Source organism: Coturnix japonica, unplaced genomic scaffold, assembly GCF_054131305.1.
Source record: "Coturnix japonica strain WE unplaced genomic scaffold, WE-NBRP24 Scf043, whole genome shotgun sequence".
NCBI classification, from domain to species: domain Eukaryota; kingdom Metazoa; phylum Chordata; class Aves; order Galliformes; family Phasianidae; genus Coturnix; species Coturnix japonica.
This window is the reverse complement of record NW_028188946.1, coordinates 3,199,171-3,218,477: the sequence shown is the minus strand read 5'-3', so window position 1 is coordinate 3,218,477 and position 19,307 is coordinate 3,199,171. Positions and strand designations below refer to the sequence as shown.

General features: G+C 55.9%; 1 protein-coding gene across 20 annotated transcripts in view; it reads left to right on the top strand.

Annotated features, from left to right (window-relative positions):
- The first annotated feature begins 1,058 nt into the window (after positions 1 to 1,058).
- Positions 1,059 to 19,307, top strand: part of LOC107307119 (valine--tRNA ligase-like) — a 41,804-nt gene continuing 23,555 nt past the window's right edge. For 5 of the 20 annotated variants that reach the window (XM_085531605.1, XM_085531624.1, XM_085531625.1 and 2 more), the window contains exons 1-11: positions 1,059 to 1,426; positions 4,619 to 4,756; positions 5,556 to 6,032; positions 8,465 to 8,549; positions 9,561 to 9,661; positions 10,265 to 10,392; positions 12,193 to 12,357; positions 14,158 to 14,239; positions 16,442 to 16,561; positions 18,118 to 18,226; positions 18,974 to 19,077. In XM_085531605.1, coding sequence (XP_085387731.1) covers positions 1,316 to 1,426; positions 4,619 to 4,756; positions 5,556 to 6,032; positions 8,465 to 8,549; positions 9,561 to 9,661; positions 10,265 to 10,392; positions 12,193 to 12,357; positions 14,158 to 14,239; positions 16,442 to 16,561; positions 18,118 to 18,226; positions 18,974 to 19,077 — 1,620 coding nt within the window. In that variant the 5' untranslated portion in view covers positions 1,059 to 1,315. Of the gene's footprint in view, positions 1,427 to 4,618; positions 4,757 to 5,555; positions 6,033 to 8,464; positions 8,550 to 9,560; positions 9,662 to 10,264; positions 10,393 to 12,192; positions 12,358 to 12,428; positions 12,497 to 12,743; positions 12,764 to 12,862; positions 12,883 to 12,981; positions 13,002 to 13,118; positions 13,139 to 13,177; positions 13,247 to 13,308; positions 13,377 to 13,436; positions 13,505 to 13,583; positions 13,655 to 14,157; positions 14,240 to 16,441; positions 16,562 to 16,699; positions 16,728 to 16,787; positions 16,883 to 16,976; positions 17,005 to 17,198; positions 17,298 to 17,340; positions 17,453 to 18,117; positions 18,227 to 18,973; positions 19,078 to 19,307 lie in introns of those variants that run through there. The other 15 variants (XM_085531609.1, XM_085531608.1, XM_085531610.1 and 12 more) reach the window with 15 other exon arrangements.

Genomic DNA, 19,307 nt, shown 5'->3' with positions numbered 1-19,307 from the left:
CCTCAGGAACTTTCCAAAGACCCCCAAGACTCCCCAGGACCCCCAAAGACCCCCCAAGACCCCCCCAAAACCCTTGAAGACCCCCTAAACCCCCCAAAGACCCCTAAAGACCCCCTAAGACCCCCAAGCTTCCCCCAAAGACTCTCAGGACCCCCAAAGACCCTCCAAGTCCCCCCAAAGACCCCCCCAAAGATTCCCAAGACCCCCCCAAACCCCCCCAGGACCCCCTAAAGACCCCCAAAGACCCCCCAAGACTCCCCCCAAAGACCCTCAGGACCCCCAAAGACCCTCCAAGACCCCCCCAAAGATCCCCAAAACCCCCCAAAACCCCTAAAGACCCCCAAGACCCCTAAAGACCCCCCAAAGACCCCCAGGACCCCCTCAAAGACCCTCAGGACCCCCCCAAAGACCCCCCAAAGACCCTCCAAGACCCCCCCAAAGACCCCCCAAGACCCTCAGGACCCCCCAAAGACCCTCAGGACCCCCCCAAAGACCCCCCAGGACCCACCCAAACCCCCCAAGACCCTCAGGACCCCCCAAAGATCCCAAGACCCCCCCAAAACCCCTGAAGACCCCTCAGGACCCCCCAAAGACCCCCCAAGACCCTCAGGACCCCCCAAGAGCCCCCCAAAGACCCTCAGGACCCCCCCAAAGACCCCACAAGACCCCCAGGGTCCCCCCCAAAGACCCTCAGGACCCCCCCAGTACCCCCAAAGACCCCCCCAAGAACCCCTCAGGACCCCCTAAGACCCTCAGGATCCCCCCAAAGACCCACAAAGACCCCCCAAAGACCCTCAGGACCCCCAAAGACCCCCCAAGACCCCCCCAAAGACCCTCAGGACCCCCCCAAAGACCCCCAAGCCCCCCCTAAAGACCCCCCAAACCCCCCAAAGACCCTCAGGACCCCCAAAGACCCCCAAATAAACTCTATCCTTAACCCCCCCCCCCCATTCTGCCGCCCCCCATGTTTACCCCCCCCCCATTCTCCCTCCCCCCCCCCATTATCTCCGTCCCTAATTAACCCCTCTCTAATTACCCTCTCTCTAATTACTCCATTGCAGCCATGGCCGCCCCCCCCGGCTCTATTTACCCCCCCCCCCCGACGTGACCCCCCCCACCCACCGTGTCCTGATCGCGGCCCGTTTCTCCCCCCACCCCCCCCCCCCCATCACCCGCGTCTCCCCCCTCGCCCCCCCCCCCCCCGAGTTACTGTCCGCCCGCCCCCCCCCCTCGATCCCCCTCCCCGCTTTATTGACCCCGGGGGGTCGTTGCTTTGGGGTCCCGGCCCCATCGAGTTGGTTTTGGCCCCCCCGAAATGGGGGCGGGGTTGGACCCCCCCGCGGCGGCGCTGCTGAGACAATGGGAGGAGTTTGGAGATGGGGAGATAAGGACGGCGGGGGCTGCGGCCAGGGGGGGCAACGAGCAGGTAAGGTTATATGGGGGGGGGGTCTATATAGGGGATATATGGGGGGTATATGGGGATATATGGCTATTGGGGGGGTATATGGGGGGTATATGGGGATATATGGGGGGTATATGGGGGTATATGGGGGGTATATGGGGGGACATTGGGGAGATAAGGACGGCGGGGGCTGCGGCCAGGGGGGGCAACAAGCAGGTAAGGTTATATGGGGGGGGGCTATATAGGGGCTATATGGGGGCTATATGGGGGTATATAGGGGGTATATGGGGATATATGGGTGTATATGGCTATATGGGGGGTATATGGGGATATATGGGGGGTATATGGGTATATATGGGGGGTATATGGGGTTATATGGGGGGTATATGGGGGGATATGGGGGGTATATGGGGGTATATGGGGGGTATATGGGGGTATATGGGGGGTATATGGGGGTATATGGGGTTATATGGGGGGTATATGGGGGTATATGGGGGTATATGGGGGGTATATAGGGGGTATATGGGGGGTATATGGGGGTATATAGGGGGTATATGGGGCTATATAGGGGGTATATGGGGGGTATATGGGGATATATGGGGGGTATATGGGGGTATATGGGGGGTATATGGGGGTATATGGGGGTATATGGGGGGTATATGGGGGTATATGGGGGGTATATGGGGGTATATGGGGGTATATGGGGGGTATATGGGGGTATATGGCTATAGGGGGGGTATATGGGGGGACATTGGGGAGATACAGATGGCGGGGGCGGCGGCCAGGGGGGGCAACGAGCAGGTAATTATGGGGGGGGGCTATATAGGGGGTATATGGGGGTATATGGCTAATATGGGGGGTATATGGGGGGTATATGGGGGGACATTGGGGAGATACAGATGGCGGGGGCGGCGGCCAGGGGGGGCAGCAAGCAGGTAATTATGGGGGGGGGCTATATAGGGGGTATATGGGGGTATATGGGGGGTATATGGGGGGTATATGGGGTTATATGGGGGATATGGGGGTATATGGGGGTATATGGGGGGTATATGGGGATATATGGGGGATATGGGGGTATATGGGGGTATATGGGGATATATGGGGGGTGTATGGGGGGTATATGGGGATATATGGGGGGTATATGGGGGGTATATGGGGGGTATATGGGGATATATGGGGGGTATATGGGGGTATATGGGGGGTATATGGGGATATATGGGGGGTATATGGGGGTATATCGGGGTATATCGGGGGTATATGTGGGTATATGGGGGGTATATGTGGGTATATGGGGGGTATATGTGGGTATATGGGGGGTATATGGGGGTTTATGGGGGGTATATGGGGGGACATTGGGGAGATAAGGACGGCGGGGGCTGCGGCCAGGGGGGGCAACAAGCAGGTAAGGTTATATGGGGGGGGTTATAAGATATGGGGATATATGGGGGTATATGGGGGGTATATGGGGGGACATTGGGGAGATACGGACGGCGGGGGCTGCGGCCAGGGGGGGCAACAAGCAGGTAATTATGGGGGGGGGGCTATATGGGTATATGGGGGTATATGGCTATAGGGGGGGTATATGGGGATATATGGGGGGTATATGGGGGTATATGGGGGTATATGGGGGGACATTGGGGAGATAAGGACAGCGGGGGCTGCGGCCAGGGGGGGCAACAAGCAGGTAATTATGGGGGGGGGATATATAGGGGGTATATGGGGGGTATATGGGGGTAATATGGGGGGACATGGGGATATGGGGGGGGGGACATTGGGGAGATAAGGACGGCGGGGGCTGCGGCCAGGGGGGGCAACAAGCAGGTAAGGTTATATGGGGGGGGGGCTATATAGGGGGTATATGGGGGGTATATAGGGGGTATATGGGGGTATATAGGGGGTATATGGGGGGATATGGGGCTATATAGGGGGTATATGGGGGTATATGGGGGGTATATGGGGGGTATATGGGGTTATATGGCGGGTATATGGGGGTATATGGGGATATATGGGGGGTATATGGGGGTATATGGGGCTATATAGGGGGTATATGGGGCTATATAGGGGGTATATGGGGGGTATATGGGGTTATATGGCGGGTATATGGGGGTATATGGGGATATATGGGGGGTATATGGGGCTATATAGGGGGTATATGGGGCTATATAGGGGGTATATGGGGGTATATGGGGGGTATATGGGGATATATGGGGGGTATATGGGGGGTATATGGGGGTTTATGGGGATATATGGGGGGTATATGAGGGTATATGAGGGGTATATGGGGGGACATTGGGGATATATGGGGGGTATATGGGGGTATATGGGGGGTATATGGGGGTATATAGGGGGTATATGGGGGTATATAGGGGGTATATGGGGGTATATAGGGGGTATATGGGGGTATATGGGATGGGGCCTATGGGGGGACATTGGGGAGATAAGGACGGCAGGGGCCGCGGCGATGGTGGGGGGCACAAGCAGGTAAGGTTATATGGGGGGGGCTATAATGGGGGGCTATAAGATATGGGGCAATATGGGGGGGGGTATATGGGATGGGGGGGCTATATGGGGGGGTGGGGGTAATATGGGGGGGACGTGGGGGGGGTGCGGGAAATATATGGGACTATATGGGGGAGACATGGGGAGTATATGGGGGGGTATATAAGGGGGGTATATGGGGGTCTGGGGTTAATATGGGGGGGGTATATGGGGGGGGGTTTGGGGGGGACATGGGGGTATATGGGGGGGCTACATGGGGCGGGTATATGGGGGGAACATGGGGGGGGTGGGGGTAATATGGGGGATATGGGAGGGGCTATATGGGAGGTATATGGGGGGTCCCTATGTGTCTCTATGTGTCTCTATGTGTCCCTATGGGTCCCTATGGGTCCCTACGTGTCCCTATGTATCTCTGTGTCTCACTGAGCTGCAGTTCCCCTCCCGGCCGCTGAGGGCGCTGTTCTGTGTATCTCTATGTATCTATGTGTCCCTATGTGTCCCATTGAGCTGCAGTTCCCCTCCCAGCCGCTGGGGGCGCTGTTCTGTGTATCTCAATGTATCTCAATGTATCTCTATGTCCCCCTATGGGTTTAATTGGGCTGCAGTTCCCCTCCCAGCCGCTGGTGGCGCTGTTATGTGTATCCCTATGTATCCCTATGTATCCCTATGTATCTCTATGTCTCTCTATGTATCCCTATGTATCCCTATGTCCCCCAGGCTGTGGTGGCGCTGTGCCGCGCGGTGGCCGCTCTGGAATCCCATCTCTGTGGTTCCGGCGGCCGTTTCCTGTTGGGCGACTCCGTGACTTTGGCCGACGTCGCCGTCACCTGCGTCCTCAGGGAGCCCTTCTGTCACGTGAGTGTCATGTGACCACACCATGTGACCACCACCCCCATCATGTGACCACACCCCCCATGTGACCCACCCCCCCTTCATCACATGACACCCCCCCCCCCTTAGTCCCTTGGTGACCCTTTGACCTCGTGACCCCTCTGTGACCCCATGACCCCCTTGGTGACCCCTTGTGTGACCCCATGGTGACCCTGTGACCCCTGTGTGACCCCTCTGTGACCCCATGACCCCTTTGGTGACCCCTCTGTGACCCCTTGGTGACCCCTTGTGTGACCCCTTGTTGCTCTCTGACCCCTTGGTGACCTCTTGGTGACCCCATGGTGACCCCTCTGTGACCCCTTAGTGACCCCATGGTGACCCTATGGTGACCCCTTGTTGCTCTCTGACCCCTTGCTGACCCCATGACCCCCATGGTGACCCCATGGTGACCCCATGACCCCTGGGTGACCCCATGGTGACCCTATGTTGACCCCTTGTTGCTCTCTGACCCCTGGGTGACCCCTTGGTGACCCCTTGGTGACCCCATGACCCCTGCTGACCCTGTGACCCCATGACCCCCTGTGTGACCCCTGGGTGACCCCTGGGTGACCCCTTGGTGACCCCTGTGTGACCCCTTGGTGACCCCATGGTGACCCCTTGCTGACCCTGTGACCCCCTGTGTGACCCCACGGTGACCCCTGGGTGACCCTTTGTTGACCCTGTGACCCCACGACCCTTTTGTGACCCCTGCTGACCCCATGACCCCTGCTGACTTCGTGACCCCATGACCCCTGGTGACCCCCGCGTGCCCTCTGACCTTTAGTCTCTGACCCCGGCCCATCGCGGCTCGTTCCCGTGTGTCCGGCTCTGGCTGCGCCGCTGCTGCTCCCTGCCGCCATTCGCCGCCATCTTGGGGCCGACACCGGCCGCCATCTTGGATCCGCCGCCGGGCGCCGCCATCTTGGATCGGCCGCTGGGCGCCGCCATCTTGGATCCACCACCAGGGGGCGCCGCCATCTTGGAGCCGCAGTTCCACGGGCCGCCACTGGGGGGCGATAGTGAGAACAAGGGCGGCGCCATTGAGAGCAATGGGGGCCACAAGAAACCCCATAGCGGCCCCATAGAGCCCCATAGCGGCCCCATAGAGCCCCATTCTGGCCCCATAGAGCCCCATAGCGGCCCCATAGAGCCCCATTGTGACCCTATGGAGCCCCCCAAGAGCGCGGCCCAGCTGAGGAAGGAGGCCAAGAAAAGGGAGAAGATGGAGAGGTTCCATAACAAGCAGCAGCGCAACATGCAGGTACAGGGATATGGGGGATATGGGGGGATATGGGGGGAATATGGGGTCCTATGGGGTCCTATGGGGTTATATGGGGGGATATGGGGGGATATGGGGTCCCTATGGGTCCTATGGGGTCCTTATGGGGGGATATGGGGTAATATGGGGGGGATAAGGGGGGATATGGCTGGTATATGGGGGGATATGGGGGAATATGGGGGGATATGGGGGGGATATGGGTTTATATGGGGTTATATGGGTTTATATGGGGTTATATGGGGGGATATGGGGTTATATGGGGGGATATGGGGTTATGGGGGATATGGGGGGATATGGGGTTATATGGGGCAGTTATGGGGCTATGGGATCAGTTATGGGGTTCTATGGGGTTATATGGGGCAGTTATGGGGCTATAGGATCAGTTATGGGGTTCTGTGGGGGGATATGGGGTTCTATGGGGGTCTATGGGGTCCTATGGGGTTATGGGGTTCTATGGAGTCTATGGGGTTATGGGGTTATATGGGGGGATATGGGGTTATGGGGTTCTATGGGGTGGTTATGGGGCTATGGGATGAGTTATGGGGTTATATGGGGTTATATGGGGTTTTATGGGGTTATATGGGGGGATATGGGGGTCTATGGGGTGGTTATGAGGCTATGGGATCAGGTATGGGGTTCTATGGGGTTCTATGGGGTCTATGGGGGGATATGGGGTCTTATGGGGTTATATGGGGGGTTATGGGGTTCTATGGGGCAGTTATGGGGCTATGGGATGAGTTATGGGGTTCTATGGGGGGATATGGGGTTCTATGGGGCAGTTATGGGGTTATATGGGGTCCTATGGGGGGATATGGGGTTATATGGGGCAGTTATGGGGCTATGGGATCAGTTATGGGGTTATATGGGGGGATATGGGGTCTATGGGGTTATATGGGGGGATATGGGGTTATATGGGGTTATATGGGGTTATGGGGGGATATGGGGTTATATGGGGTTATATGGGGAGATATGGGGTTATATGGGGGGATATGGGGTTATATGGGGCAGTTATGGGGCTATGGGATCAGTTATGGGGTTATGGGGGGATATGGGGTTATATGGGGTTATGGGGGATATGGGGGAATATGGGGTTATATGGGGGGATATGGGGTTATGGGGGATATGGGGTTATATGGGGTCTATGGGGTCCTATGGGGTTATATGGGGGGATATGGGGGGATATGGGGTGGTTATGGGGCTATGGGATCAGTTATGGGGTTCTATGGGGTTATATGGGGCAGTTATGGGGCTATGGGATCAGTTATGGGGTGATATGGGGGGTTATGGGGTTCTATGGGGGTCTATGGGGTCCTATGGGGTTATGGGGTTCTATGGGGTTATATGGGGTCATATGGGGTTATATGGGGTGGTTGTGGGGCTGTGGGATCAGTTATGGGGTTCTATGGGGGGATATGGGGTTCTATGGGGTGGTTATGGGGCTATGGGATCAGTTATGGGGTTATATGGGGGGATATGGGGTCCTATGGGGTTATATGGGGTTATGGGGTTGTATGGGGGGATATGGGGTTATATGGGGTTATGGGGGATATGGGGTTATGGGGGATATGGGGTTATATGGGGTTATATGGGGCAGTTATGGGGCTATGGGATCAGGTATGGGGTTCTATGGGGTTATATGGGGTCTATGGGGGGGATATGGGGTTATATGGGGTTATGGGGTTATGGGGTTATGGGGTTATATGGGGTTATGGGGTTATATGGGGGTATATGGGGTTATATGGGGCAGTTATGGGGCTATGGGATCAGGTATGGGGTTCTATGGGGTTATATGGGGTCTATGGGGGGATATGGGGTTATATGGGGTTATATGGGGGGATATGGGGTTCTATGGGGTGGTTATGGGGCTATGGGATCAGTTATGGGGTTCTGTGGGGTTATATGGGGTTCTATGGGGTTATGGGGTCCTATGGGGTTCTATGGGGTTATGGGGTTCTATGGGGTCCTATGGGGTTCTATGGGGTTATGGGGTTCTATGGGGTCCTATGGGGTTCTATGGGGCTATGGGATCAGTTATGGGGTTCTATGGGGTGGTTATGGGGCTGTGGGATCAGTTATGGGGTTATATGGGGTCCTATGGGGTTTATGGGGTTATGGGGTTCTATGGGGTGGTTATGGGGTTATATGGGGTTCTATGGGTCCTATGGGGTTCTATGGGGTGGTTATGGGGCTGTGGGATCAGTTATGGGGTTATATGGGGGGATACAGGGTTATATGGGGTCACTTATGGGGTCCCTTATGGGGTCCCTTATGGGGTCATTTATGGGGTCCCTTATGGGGTCCCTTATGGGGTGTGTGTCATTAGGGCTCCCTTTGGTGGATCTTGGTGTTTCTGTTTCCTTTTGGTTGTTGGATTTTTGGGGCCATTTTGGGTCATTTTGGGTCATTTTTTGCAGGTTCAGCCGAAGGCGCCGAGGAAACAACGACGGGACCCCGGGATCCTGAGCTACGACATCAACACCCCCCCGGGGGCTAAAAAGGGTCGGGGGCTTATAGGGGGGTTATGGGGGCTATGGGGGGATATAGGGTCTATGGGGATACTATGGGGCTATGGGGGGGCTATGGGGATACTATGGGGTTATGGGGCTATGGGGGGGTTATGGGGTCTATGGCAATACTATAGGGTCTACGGGGTTATGGGGGGCTATGGGGGTCTGTGGGGTTATGGGGGGCTATGGGGGTCTATGGGGATACTATAGGGTCTATGGGGTTATGGGGGGCTATGGGGGTCTATGGGGTTATGGGGCTGTGGGGGGATATGGGGGTCTATGGGGTTATGGGGGGATATGGGGCTATGGGGCTGTGGGGGTCTGTGGGGGGATATAGGGGGCTATGGGGTTATGGGGGTCTATGGGGTTATGGGGGGATATGGGGATACTATGGGGGCTATGGGGTTATGGGGGGATATGGGGTTATGGGGCTAAGGGGGGCTATGGGGCTGTGGGGGGATATGGGGCTTATGGGGCTATGGGGGGCTATGGGGATATGGGGGGGCTATGGGGGTCTATGGGGTTATGGGGGTCTATGGGGCTATGGGGGTCTATGGGGGGTTATGGGGCTATGGGGGGATATGGGGTCTATGGGGCTATGGGAGGATATGGGGGAATATGGGGCTATGGGGGGATATGGGGTTATGGGGTTTATGGGTCTATGGGGGTCTCTGGGGCTATGGGGTTGTGGGGGGTCTAGGGGGCTATGGGATAGGGGGGTCTATGGGGCTATGGGGGGTCTGTTGGGTTATGGGGGGCTATGGGGCTGTGTGGGGTCTATGGGGGATCTATGGGGCTATGGTGGGTCTATGGGGCTATGGGGGGGCTGTGGGGCTATGGGGGTCTATGGGGGGCTATAGGGAGCTATAGGGTTATGGGGTATCTATGGGGGGCTATAGGGGGGCCTGTGGGGCCCACACACCCCATAGCCCCACACACTGTGCCCCATAACTTGTCCTGCCCCATAACCCTGTTCTGCCCCATAACTTGTTGTGCCCCATAGACGTGTCGGTGCCGCTCCCGGCCTCGTACAGCCCCCGTTATGTTGAGGCCGCCTGGTACAGCTGGTGGGAGAAGGAGGGGTTCTTCAAACCCGAGTATGGGGTGAGTGGGGGCAGCCCCATAGCGGACCCATAACTGCCCCATAGCCACCTCATAACCGCCCCATAACTGCCCTATAACTGCCCCATAGCTGCCCCATAGCTGCCCCATAACTGCTCCATAGCCGCCCCATAACTGCCCCATATCTGCCCCATGGCTGCCCCATAGCTGCCTCATAGCTGCCCCGTAGCTGCCCCATAGCTGCCCCGTAACTGCTCTATAACTGCCCCATAGCGGACCCATAACTGCCCTATAGCTGCCCCATAACTGCCCCATAGCTGTTCCATGGCTGCCCCATAGTTGTCCCATAACTGCCCCATGGCCCCACATCCCCCCCAGCCCCACATCTCCCCATAGCCCCACATCCCCAGCCCCACATCCCTGCCCCACATCTCCCCCCCCCAGCCCCACACCCCAGCCCCACATCCCCCCCCAGCCCCACACCCCAGCCCCACATCCCCCCCCTGCCCCACACCCCAGCCCCACATCTCGCCCCCCTGCCCCACACCCCAGCCCCACATCTCGCCCCCCTGCCCCACACCCCAGCCCCACATTTCCCCCCCTGCCCCACACCCGTGCCCCACATCTCGCCCCCCTGCCCCACAGCGCAGCGGGGTCTCGGAGCCGAACCCGCGCGGGGTCTTCATGATGTGCGTCCCCCCCCCCAACGTCACCGGGACGCTGCACCTCGGCCACGCGCTCACCAGCGCCATCCAGGACACACTGACGCGATGGTGAGACCCACAGCTGCCCCACGGCTGCCCCATAGCTGCCCCATAAGTGCCCCATAGATACCCCATAGATACCCCATAGATATACCCCATAGCTGCCCCATAGATACCCCATAGATACCCCATAGCTGCCCCATAGCTGCCCCATGGCTGCCCCATAGATACCCCATAGCTGCCCCATAGATACCCTATAGCTGCCCCATAGCTGCCCCATAGCCACCCCATAGGCGCCCTATAGCTGCCCTATAGCTGCCCCATAGATACCCTATAGCTGCCCCATAGCTGCCCCATAGATACCCTATAGCTGCCCCATAGCTGCCCCATAGCCACCCCATAGGCGCCCTATAGCTGCCCTATAGATACCCCATAGCTGCCCCATAGCTGCCCCATAGCCACCCCATAGGCGCCCTATAGCTGCCCTATAGCTGCCCCATAGCTGCCCCATAGATACCCTATAGCTGCCCCATAGATACCCCATAGGTAGACCATAGATACCCCATAGCTGCCCCATAGCTGCCCCATGGCTGCCCCATAGATACCCCATAGCTGCCCCATAGATACCCTATAGCTGCCCCATAGCTGCCCCATAGATACCCCATGGCTGCCCCATAGCTGCCCCATAACTGCCCTATAGCTGCCCATAGGGGTCACTCCCTTATATCCCCCCTTGTACCCCCCCATACCCCCCATAGGACTCTCATATCCCCCCATAGGACCCTCATATCCCCCATATCCCCCCCATATCTCCCCATATCCCCCCCATACCCCCTGTATCTCCCTATATCCCCCCCATATCCCCCATATCTGCCCCCATATCCCCCCATATCCCCCTATATCCCCCCCCATATCCCCCCATAGGATCCTCATATCCCCCCCATATCCCCCATATCTCCCTATAACACCCCATATCCCCCTATAAAGCCCCATATTCCCCCATATCCCCCCATAGGACCCTCATATCCCCCCCATATGCCCCCATATCCCCCTATAACACCCCATATTCCCCCATATCTGCCCCCATATCCCCCCATATCCCCCTATATCCCCCCTTATACCCCCCATAGGACCCTCATATCCCCCCATAGGACCCCCATATCCCCCCATATCCCCCCATATCCCCCCTTATACCCCTCATATCCCCCATAGGACCCCCATATCCCCCCATATCCCCCTATATATCCCCCCATATCCCCTATATCTCCCCCTATATCCTATAGGCACCGTATGTGCGGGCAGACGACTCTATGGAACCCCCATATCCCCCTATATATCTCCCCATATCCCCTATATGTCCCTATAGGCACTGTATGTGCGGGCAGATGACCCTATGGAACCCCCATATCCCACTATATCCCCCCTATATCCCCCCATAGGACCCTCATATCCCCCCATAGGACCCCCATACCCCCCATAGGACCCCCATATCCCCCCATATCTCCCTATATCCCCTATATCCCCTATATGTCCCTATATGTCCCTATATCCCCCATAGGCACCGTATGTGTGGGCAGACGACTCTATGGAACCCCCATATCCCCCTATATCCCCCCATAGGACCCCCATATCCCCTATATATCCCCTATATATCCTATAGGCACCGTATGTGCGGGCAGACGACCCTGTGGAACCCCTATATCCCCCCATATCCCCCTATATCCCCCCATACCCCCCATAGGACCCCCATATCCTCCCCATATCCCCTATATGTCCTTTATATCCTATAGGCACCGTATGTGCGGGCAGACGACTCTATGGAACCCCCATATCCCCCTATATCCCCCATATCCCCTATATCCCCTATAGGCACCGTATGTGCGGGCAGACGACCCTTTGGAACCCGGGCTGTGACCACGCTGGAATCGCGACCCAAGTTGTGGTGGAACGAAGGATCCAGAGGGAAAAAGGCGTCGGGAGGATGGAAATGGGACGGGAAGGGTTCCTAAAGGAGGTGTGGAAATGGAAGGAGGAGTAAGTGAACATATAGAGACCCTATAGACCCTATAGAGATCCTATAGACCCTATAGAGACCTTATAAACCCCATAGGGACCATAGGATGGAGATGGGACGGGAAGGGTTCCTAAGGGAGGTGTGGAAATGGAAGGAGGAGTAAGTGAACATATAGAATACATACAGACCCTATAAACCCCATAGGGACCCTATAGACCCCATAGGGACCATAGGATGGAGATGGGACGGGAAGGGTTCCTGAGGGAGGTGTGGAAATGGAAGGAGGAGTAAGTGACCATATAGACCCTATAGGGACCCTATAGACCCTATAGACCCCATAGGGACCCCATAGAGACCCCATAGGGACCATAGGATGGAGATGGGACGGGAAGGGTTCCTAAGGGAGGTGTGGAGGTGGAAGGAGGAGTAAGTGACCATATAGACCCTATAGGGATCCTATAGACCACATAGGGACCCCATAGGGACCATAGGATGGAGATGGGACGGGAAGGGTTCCTAAAGGAGGTGTGGAGGTGGAAGGAGGAGTAAGTGAACATATAGGGATCCTATAGACCCTATAGACCCCATAGAGATCCTATAGGGACCATAGGATGGAAATGGGACGGGAAGGGTTCCTAAGGGAGGTGTGGAGGTGGAAGGAGGAGTAAGTGACCATATAGACCCTATAGACCCCATAGAGATCCTATAGACCCTATAGAGACCCTATAGACCCCATAGGGACCATAGGATGGAAATGGGACGGGAAGGGTTCCTGAGGGAGGTGTGGAGGTGGAAGGAGGAGTAAGTGACACCATAGAGACCCTATAGACCCTATAGACCCTATAGAGAACATAGGATGGAGATGGGACGGGAAGGGTTCCTAAGGGAGGTGTGGAAGTGGAAGGAGGAGTAAGTGACCATATAGAGACCCTATAGAGAACATAGGGACCCTATAGACCCCATAGGGACCCCATAGGGACCATAGGATGGAGATGGGACGGGAAGGGTTCCTGAGGGAGGTGTGGAAGTGGAAGGAGGAGTAAGTGACCCTATAGAATACATACAGACCCTATAGACCACATAGGGACCCCATAGAGCTCATAGGGACCATAGGATGGAAATGGGACGGGAAGGGTTCCTAAAGGAGGTGTGGAAGTGGAAGGAGGAGTAAGTGACCCTATAGGGACCCTATAGACCCCATAGGGACCCTATAGACCCCATAGAGATCCTATAGACCCCATAGGGACCCCATAGGGACCATAGGATGGAAATGGGACGGGAAGGGTTCCTGAGGGAGGTGTGGAAATGGAAGGAGGAGTAAGTCACCCTATAGACCCTATAGAATACATAGAGATCCTATAGACCCCATAGGGACCCCATAGGGACCATAGGATGGAGATGGGACGGGAAGGGTTCCTAAGGGAGGTGTGGAGGTGGAAGGAAGAGTAAGTGACCACATAGGGCATATAGAGACCCCATAGAGAATATAGGGATCCTATAGACCCCATAGGGACCCTATAGACCCCATAGTGATCCTATAGACCCCGTAGTGATCCTATAGACCTCATAGGGATCCTATAGACCCCATAGAGATCCTATAGACCCCATAGGGACCCTATAGACCCCATAGTGATCCTATAGACCCCATAGTGATCCTATAGACCCCATAGAGATCCTATAGACCCCATAGGGACCCTATAGACCCCATAGTGATCCTATAGACCCCATAGTGATCCTATAGACCCCATAGAGATCCTATAGACCCCATAGGGACCCTATAGACCCCACAGGGACCCCGTGTGCCCCCCATCTCCCCACAGGAAGGGGGATCGCATCTACCAGCAGCTGCGACGCCTGGGGGCCTCCATGGACTGGGACCGAGCCTGCTTCACCATGGACCCGGTCTGTGGGGCGCTATGGGGCGGCTATGGGGTGCTATGGAGTGGCTATGGGGCAGCTATGGGGTGATATGGGGTGTTATGGGGCGGCTATGGGGTGTTATGGGGCGGCTATGGGGTGTTATGGGGCACTATGGGGTGTTATGGGGTGGCTATGGGGCTGGGTGGGGTGCTATGGGGTGTCTGTGGGGTGTTATGGGGCGGCTATGGGGCTGGGTGGGATGCTATGGGGCGGCTATGGGGTGATATGGGGCTGGGTGGGGTGCTATGGGGTGTTATGGGGCTGGGTGGGGGGCTATGGGGTGTCTATGGGGTGTTATGGGGCTATATTGGCCGGCTATGGGGTGTTATGGGGCGGCTATGGGGCTGTGTGGGGTGCTATGGGGTGGCTATGGGGTGTTATGGGGCAGCTATGGGGTGTTATGGGGTGTTATGGGGCTGTATGGGCCGGCTATGGGGTGTTATGGGCCAGCTATGGGGCGGCTATAGGGTGCTATGGGGCGGCTATGGGGTGCTATGGGGTGTCTGTGGGGTGCTATGGGGTGTTATGGGGCTGGGTGGGGGGCTATGGGGTGTCTATGGGGTGTTATGGGGCGGCTATGGGGCTGTGTGGGGTTCTATGAGGCGGCTATGGGGTGTTATGGGGTGTCTATGGGGTGCTATGGGGTGTTATGGGGCTATATTGGCCGGCTATGGGGTGTTATGGGGCGGCTATGGGGCTGGGTGGGGTGCTATGGGGTGCTATGGGGTGTCTGTGGGGTGTTATGGGGTGTTATGGGGCGGCTATGGGGCTGTGTGGGGTTCTATGAGGCGGCTATGGGGTGCTATGGGGTGTCTATGGGGTGTTATGGGGCGGCTATGGGGCTGGGTGGGGTTCTATGAGGCGGCTATGGGGTGCTATGGGGTGTCTATGGGGTGTTATGGGGCGGCTATGGGGCTGTGTGGGGCACTATGGGGTGTCTATGGGGTGTTATGGGGCGGCTGTGGGGCTGGGTGGGGTGCTATGGGATGTCTATGGGGTGTTATGGGGCTGGGTGGGGTGCTATGGGGCGGCTATGGGGTGTCTATGGGGTGTTATAGGGTGTCTATGGGGTGTTATGGGGCATCTATGGGGCTGTGTGGGGGCCTATGGGGTGTTATGGGGTGTCTATGGGGCTGGGTGGGGGGCTATGGGGTGTCTATGGGGTGTTATGGGGCGGCTATGGGGTGTTATGGGGCGGCTATGGGGGGCTATGGGGTGTTATGGGGTGCTGTGGGGTGTCTATGGGGTGTTATGGGGCTATATTGGCCGGCTATGGGGTGTTATGGGGCGGCTATGGGGTGCTATGGGGTGTTATGGGGCTGGGTGGGGTGCTATGGGGTGTCTGTGGGGTGTTATGGGGCGGCTATGGGGCTGTGTGTGGTTCTATGAGGTGGCTGTGGGGCTGGGTGGGGTGCTATGGGGTGTCTATGTGTCCCTATTGTCCCTATAGTCCCTATTAACCCTATAGTCCCTATGTATCTCTATATGTCCCTATTAACCCTATGTTCCCTATTAACCCTATATGTCCCTATATGTCCCTATTAACCCTATGGTCCCTATGTGTCCCTATAGTCCCTATATGTCCCTATATGTCCCTATAGTCCCTATTAACCCTATAGTCCCTATGGTCCCTATATGTCCCTGTATGTCCCTATATGTCCCTATAGTCCCTATGGTCCCTATTAACCCTATAGTCCCTATATGTCCCTATTGTCCCTCTATGTCCGTATTAACCCTATAGTCCCTATTAACCCTATGGGTCCCTGTGGGTCTCTATGGGATCCCTATATGTCCCTATAGTCCCTTTATGTCTGTATTAACCCTATATGTCCCTATAGTCCCTTTATGTCTGTATTAACCCTATATGTCCCTATGTGTCCCTATAGTCCCTATGTATCTCTATATGTCCCTATTAACCCTATTAACCCTATAGTCCCTATATGTCCCTATTAACCCTATAGTCCCTATATGTCCCTATAATCCCTATGTGTCCCTATAGTCCCTATATGTCCGTATTAACCCTATAGTCCCTATTAACCCTATATGTCCCTATGGTCCCTATTAACCCTATATGTCCCTATATGTCCCTATTAACCCTATAGTCCCTATGGTCCCTATAGTCCCTATATGTCCATATTAACCCTATTAACCCTATTAACCCCATGTCCCCATTCCCCCCCATAGAAAATGTCCCGCGCGGTGACGGAGGCGTTTGTGCGTCTGCACGAGATGGGGCTGATCTATCGCAGCACCCGATTGGTCAATTGGTCCTGTGCGTTGGGATCGGCCATATCAGACATTGAGGTATGGGATATATAGGGTTATATATGGGATATATGGGGTTATATATGGGATATATGGGGTTATATGGGATATATGGGGTTATATGGGATATATGGAGCTGATCTATCGCAGCACCCGATTGGTCAATTGGTCCTGTGCATTGGGATCAGCTATATCTGATATAGAGGTATGGGATATATAGGGGATATATGGGATATATGGGGATATATGGGATATATGGGGTTATATAGGGGATATATGGGATATATGGGGCTGATCTATCGCAGCACCCGATTGGTCAATTGGTCCTGTGCATTGGGATCGGCCATATCCGATATAGAGGTAATATAGGGGATATATGGGGTTATATGGGGTTATATAGGGGATATATGGGGCTGATCTATCGCAGCACCCGATTGGTCAATTGGTCCTGTGCATTGGGGTCAGCTATATCGGATATAGAGGTAATGTATGGGATATATGGGGTGATATATGGGATATATGGGGTTATATATGGGATATATGGGGTTATATAGGGGTTATATGGGATATATGGGGCTGATCTATCGCAGCACCCGATTGGTCAATTGGTCCTGTGCATTGGGGTCGGCCATATCGGATATAGAGGTATGGGGTTATATAGGGGTTATATAGGGGATATATGGGGTGATATATGGGATATATGGGGCTGATCTATCGCAGCACCCGATTGGTCAATTGGTCCTGTGCGTTGGGATCGGCTATATCCGATATAGAGGTATGGGATATATGGGGTTATATGGGGTTATATAGGGGATATATGGGGTTATATGGGATATATGGGGATATATGGGATATATGGGGCTGATCTATCGCAGCACCCGATTGGTCAATTGGTCCTGTGCATTGGGATTGGCCATATCGGATATAGAGGTATGGGGTTATATAGGGTTATATATGGGATTTATGGGGTTATGGGGGATATATGGGGTTATGGGGGGATATAGGGGGAGATATGGGGTCCCTATGGGGTCCCTATGTGTCTCTATGGGTCCCTATGGGTCTCTATGGGTCCCTGTGGAGTTCCTATGTGTCTCTATGTGTCCCTATGTGTTTCTATGGGTCCCTATGTGTCTCTATGGGTCTCAATGGGTCCCTGTGTGTCCCTATGTGTCCCTATGGGTCCCTGTGGGTCCCTATGGGGTCCCTATGTGTCTCTGTGCGTCTCTATGTGTCCCTATGTGTCCCTATGGGTCCCATGTGTCCCTATGTGTCCCTATGGGTCGCTATGGGTCCCTATGTGTCCCTATGTGTCCCTATGGGGTCCCTATGGGGTCCCTATGGGTCTCTATGTGTCCCTATGGGTCCCTATGGGTCCCTATGTGTCTCTATGGGTCGCTATGGGGTCTCTATGTGTCCCTATGGGTCCCTATGGGTCGCTATGGGGTCTCTATGGGTCGCTATGGGTCCCTGTGTGTCTCTATGGGGTCTCTATGGGTCTCTATGGTTCCCTATGGGGTCTCTATGGGTCCCAATGGGTCCCTATGTGTCCCTATGGGGTCTCCATGTGTCTCTATGGGTCGCTATGGGTCCGGCAGGTGGAGAAGCGGGAGCTGCGGGGTCGGACGTTGCTGCGAGTTCCCGGTTACGAGGATCCCGTGGAGTTTGGGGTCCTGGTGGCGTTCGCGTACCCACTGGAGGGGGACGGTAACAAGGGGGGCTGGGGGGTCTATGGGGGGCTATGGGGTCTGTGGGGTCAGATGGGGGGCTGTGGGGTTGGAAGGGGGTCTATGGGGTGGGCTGTGGGGTCAGATGGGGGGCTATGGGGTCAGAAGTGGGGCTGTGGGGTGGGGTGAGGCTTTGGGGTCGGAAGGGGGATCTATGGGGTGGGAAGGGGGGTCTGTGGGGTCAGAAAGGAGGTCTATGGGGTGGGAAGGGGGGTCTATGGGGAAGGGGGGTCTATGGGGTGGGAAGGGGGGTCTATGGGGTCTATGGTGTCTGTGGGGTGGGAAGGGGGGTCTGTGGGGTCTATGGGGTCTTTGGGGTGGGAAGGGGGGTCTATGGGGTCTGTGGGGTCTATGGGGTGGGAAGGGGGGTCTATGGGGTCTATGGGATGGGAAGGGGGCTCTATGGGGTCTATGGGCTCTATGGGGTCTGTGGGGTGGGAAGGGGGGTCTATGGGGTCTATGGGGTGGGAAGGGGGCTCTATGGGGTCTATGGGCTCTATGGGGTCAATGGGCTCTATGGGCTCTATGGGTTCTATAGGGTGGGAAAGGGGCTCTATGGGCTCTATGGGCTCTATGGGGTCTGTGGGGTGGGAAGGGGGCTCTATGGGCTCTATGGGCTCTATGGGCTCTATGGGGTCTATGGGGTGGGAAGGGGGCTCTATGGGCTCTATGGGCTCTATGGGCTCTATGGGGTCTATGGGGCAGGACTTGACTCTGTGCCCCCCAGGTGGGGCTGTGGGTCCGGGGGAGCTGGTTGTGGCCACGACGAGACCCGAGACCATGTTGGGGGACGCAGCCGTCGCCGTCCACCCCGAAGACCCTCGGTACCAGGTGGGGCAGACCCAGAGATCGACCCATAGACCCATAGATTGACCCATAGATTGACCCATAGACCCATAGATCGACCCATAGATCGACCCATAGACCCATAGATCGACCCATAGACCCATAGATTGACCCATAGAGGGACCCATAGACCCATAGATCGACCCATAGACCCATAGATCAACACATAGACCCATAGATCGACACATAGACCCATAGATCGACCCATAGACCCA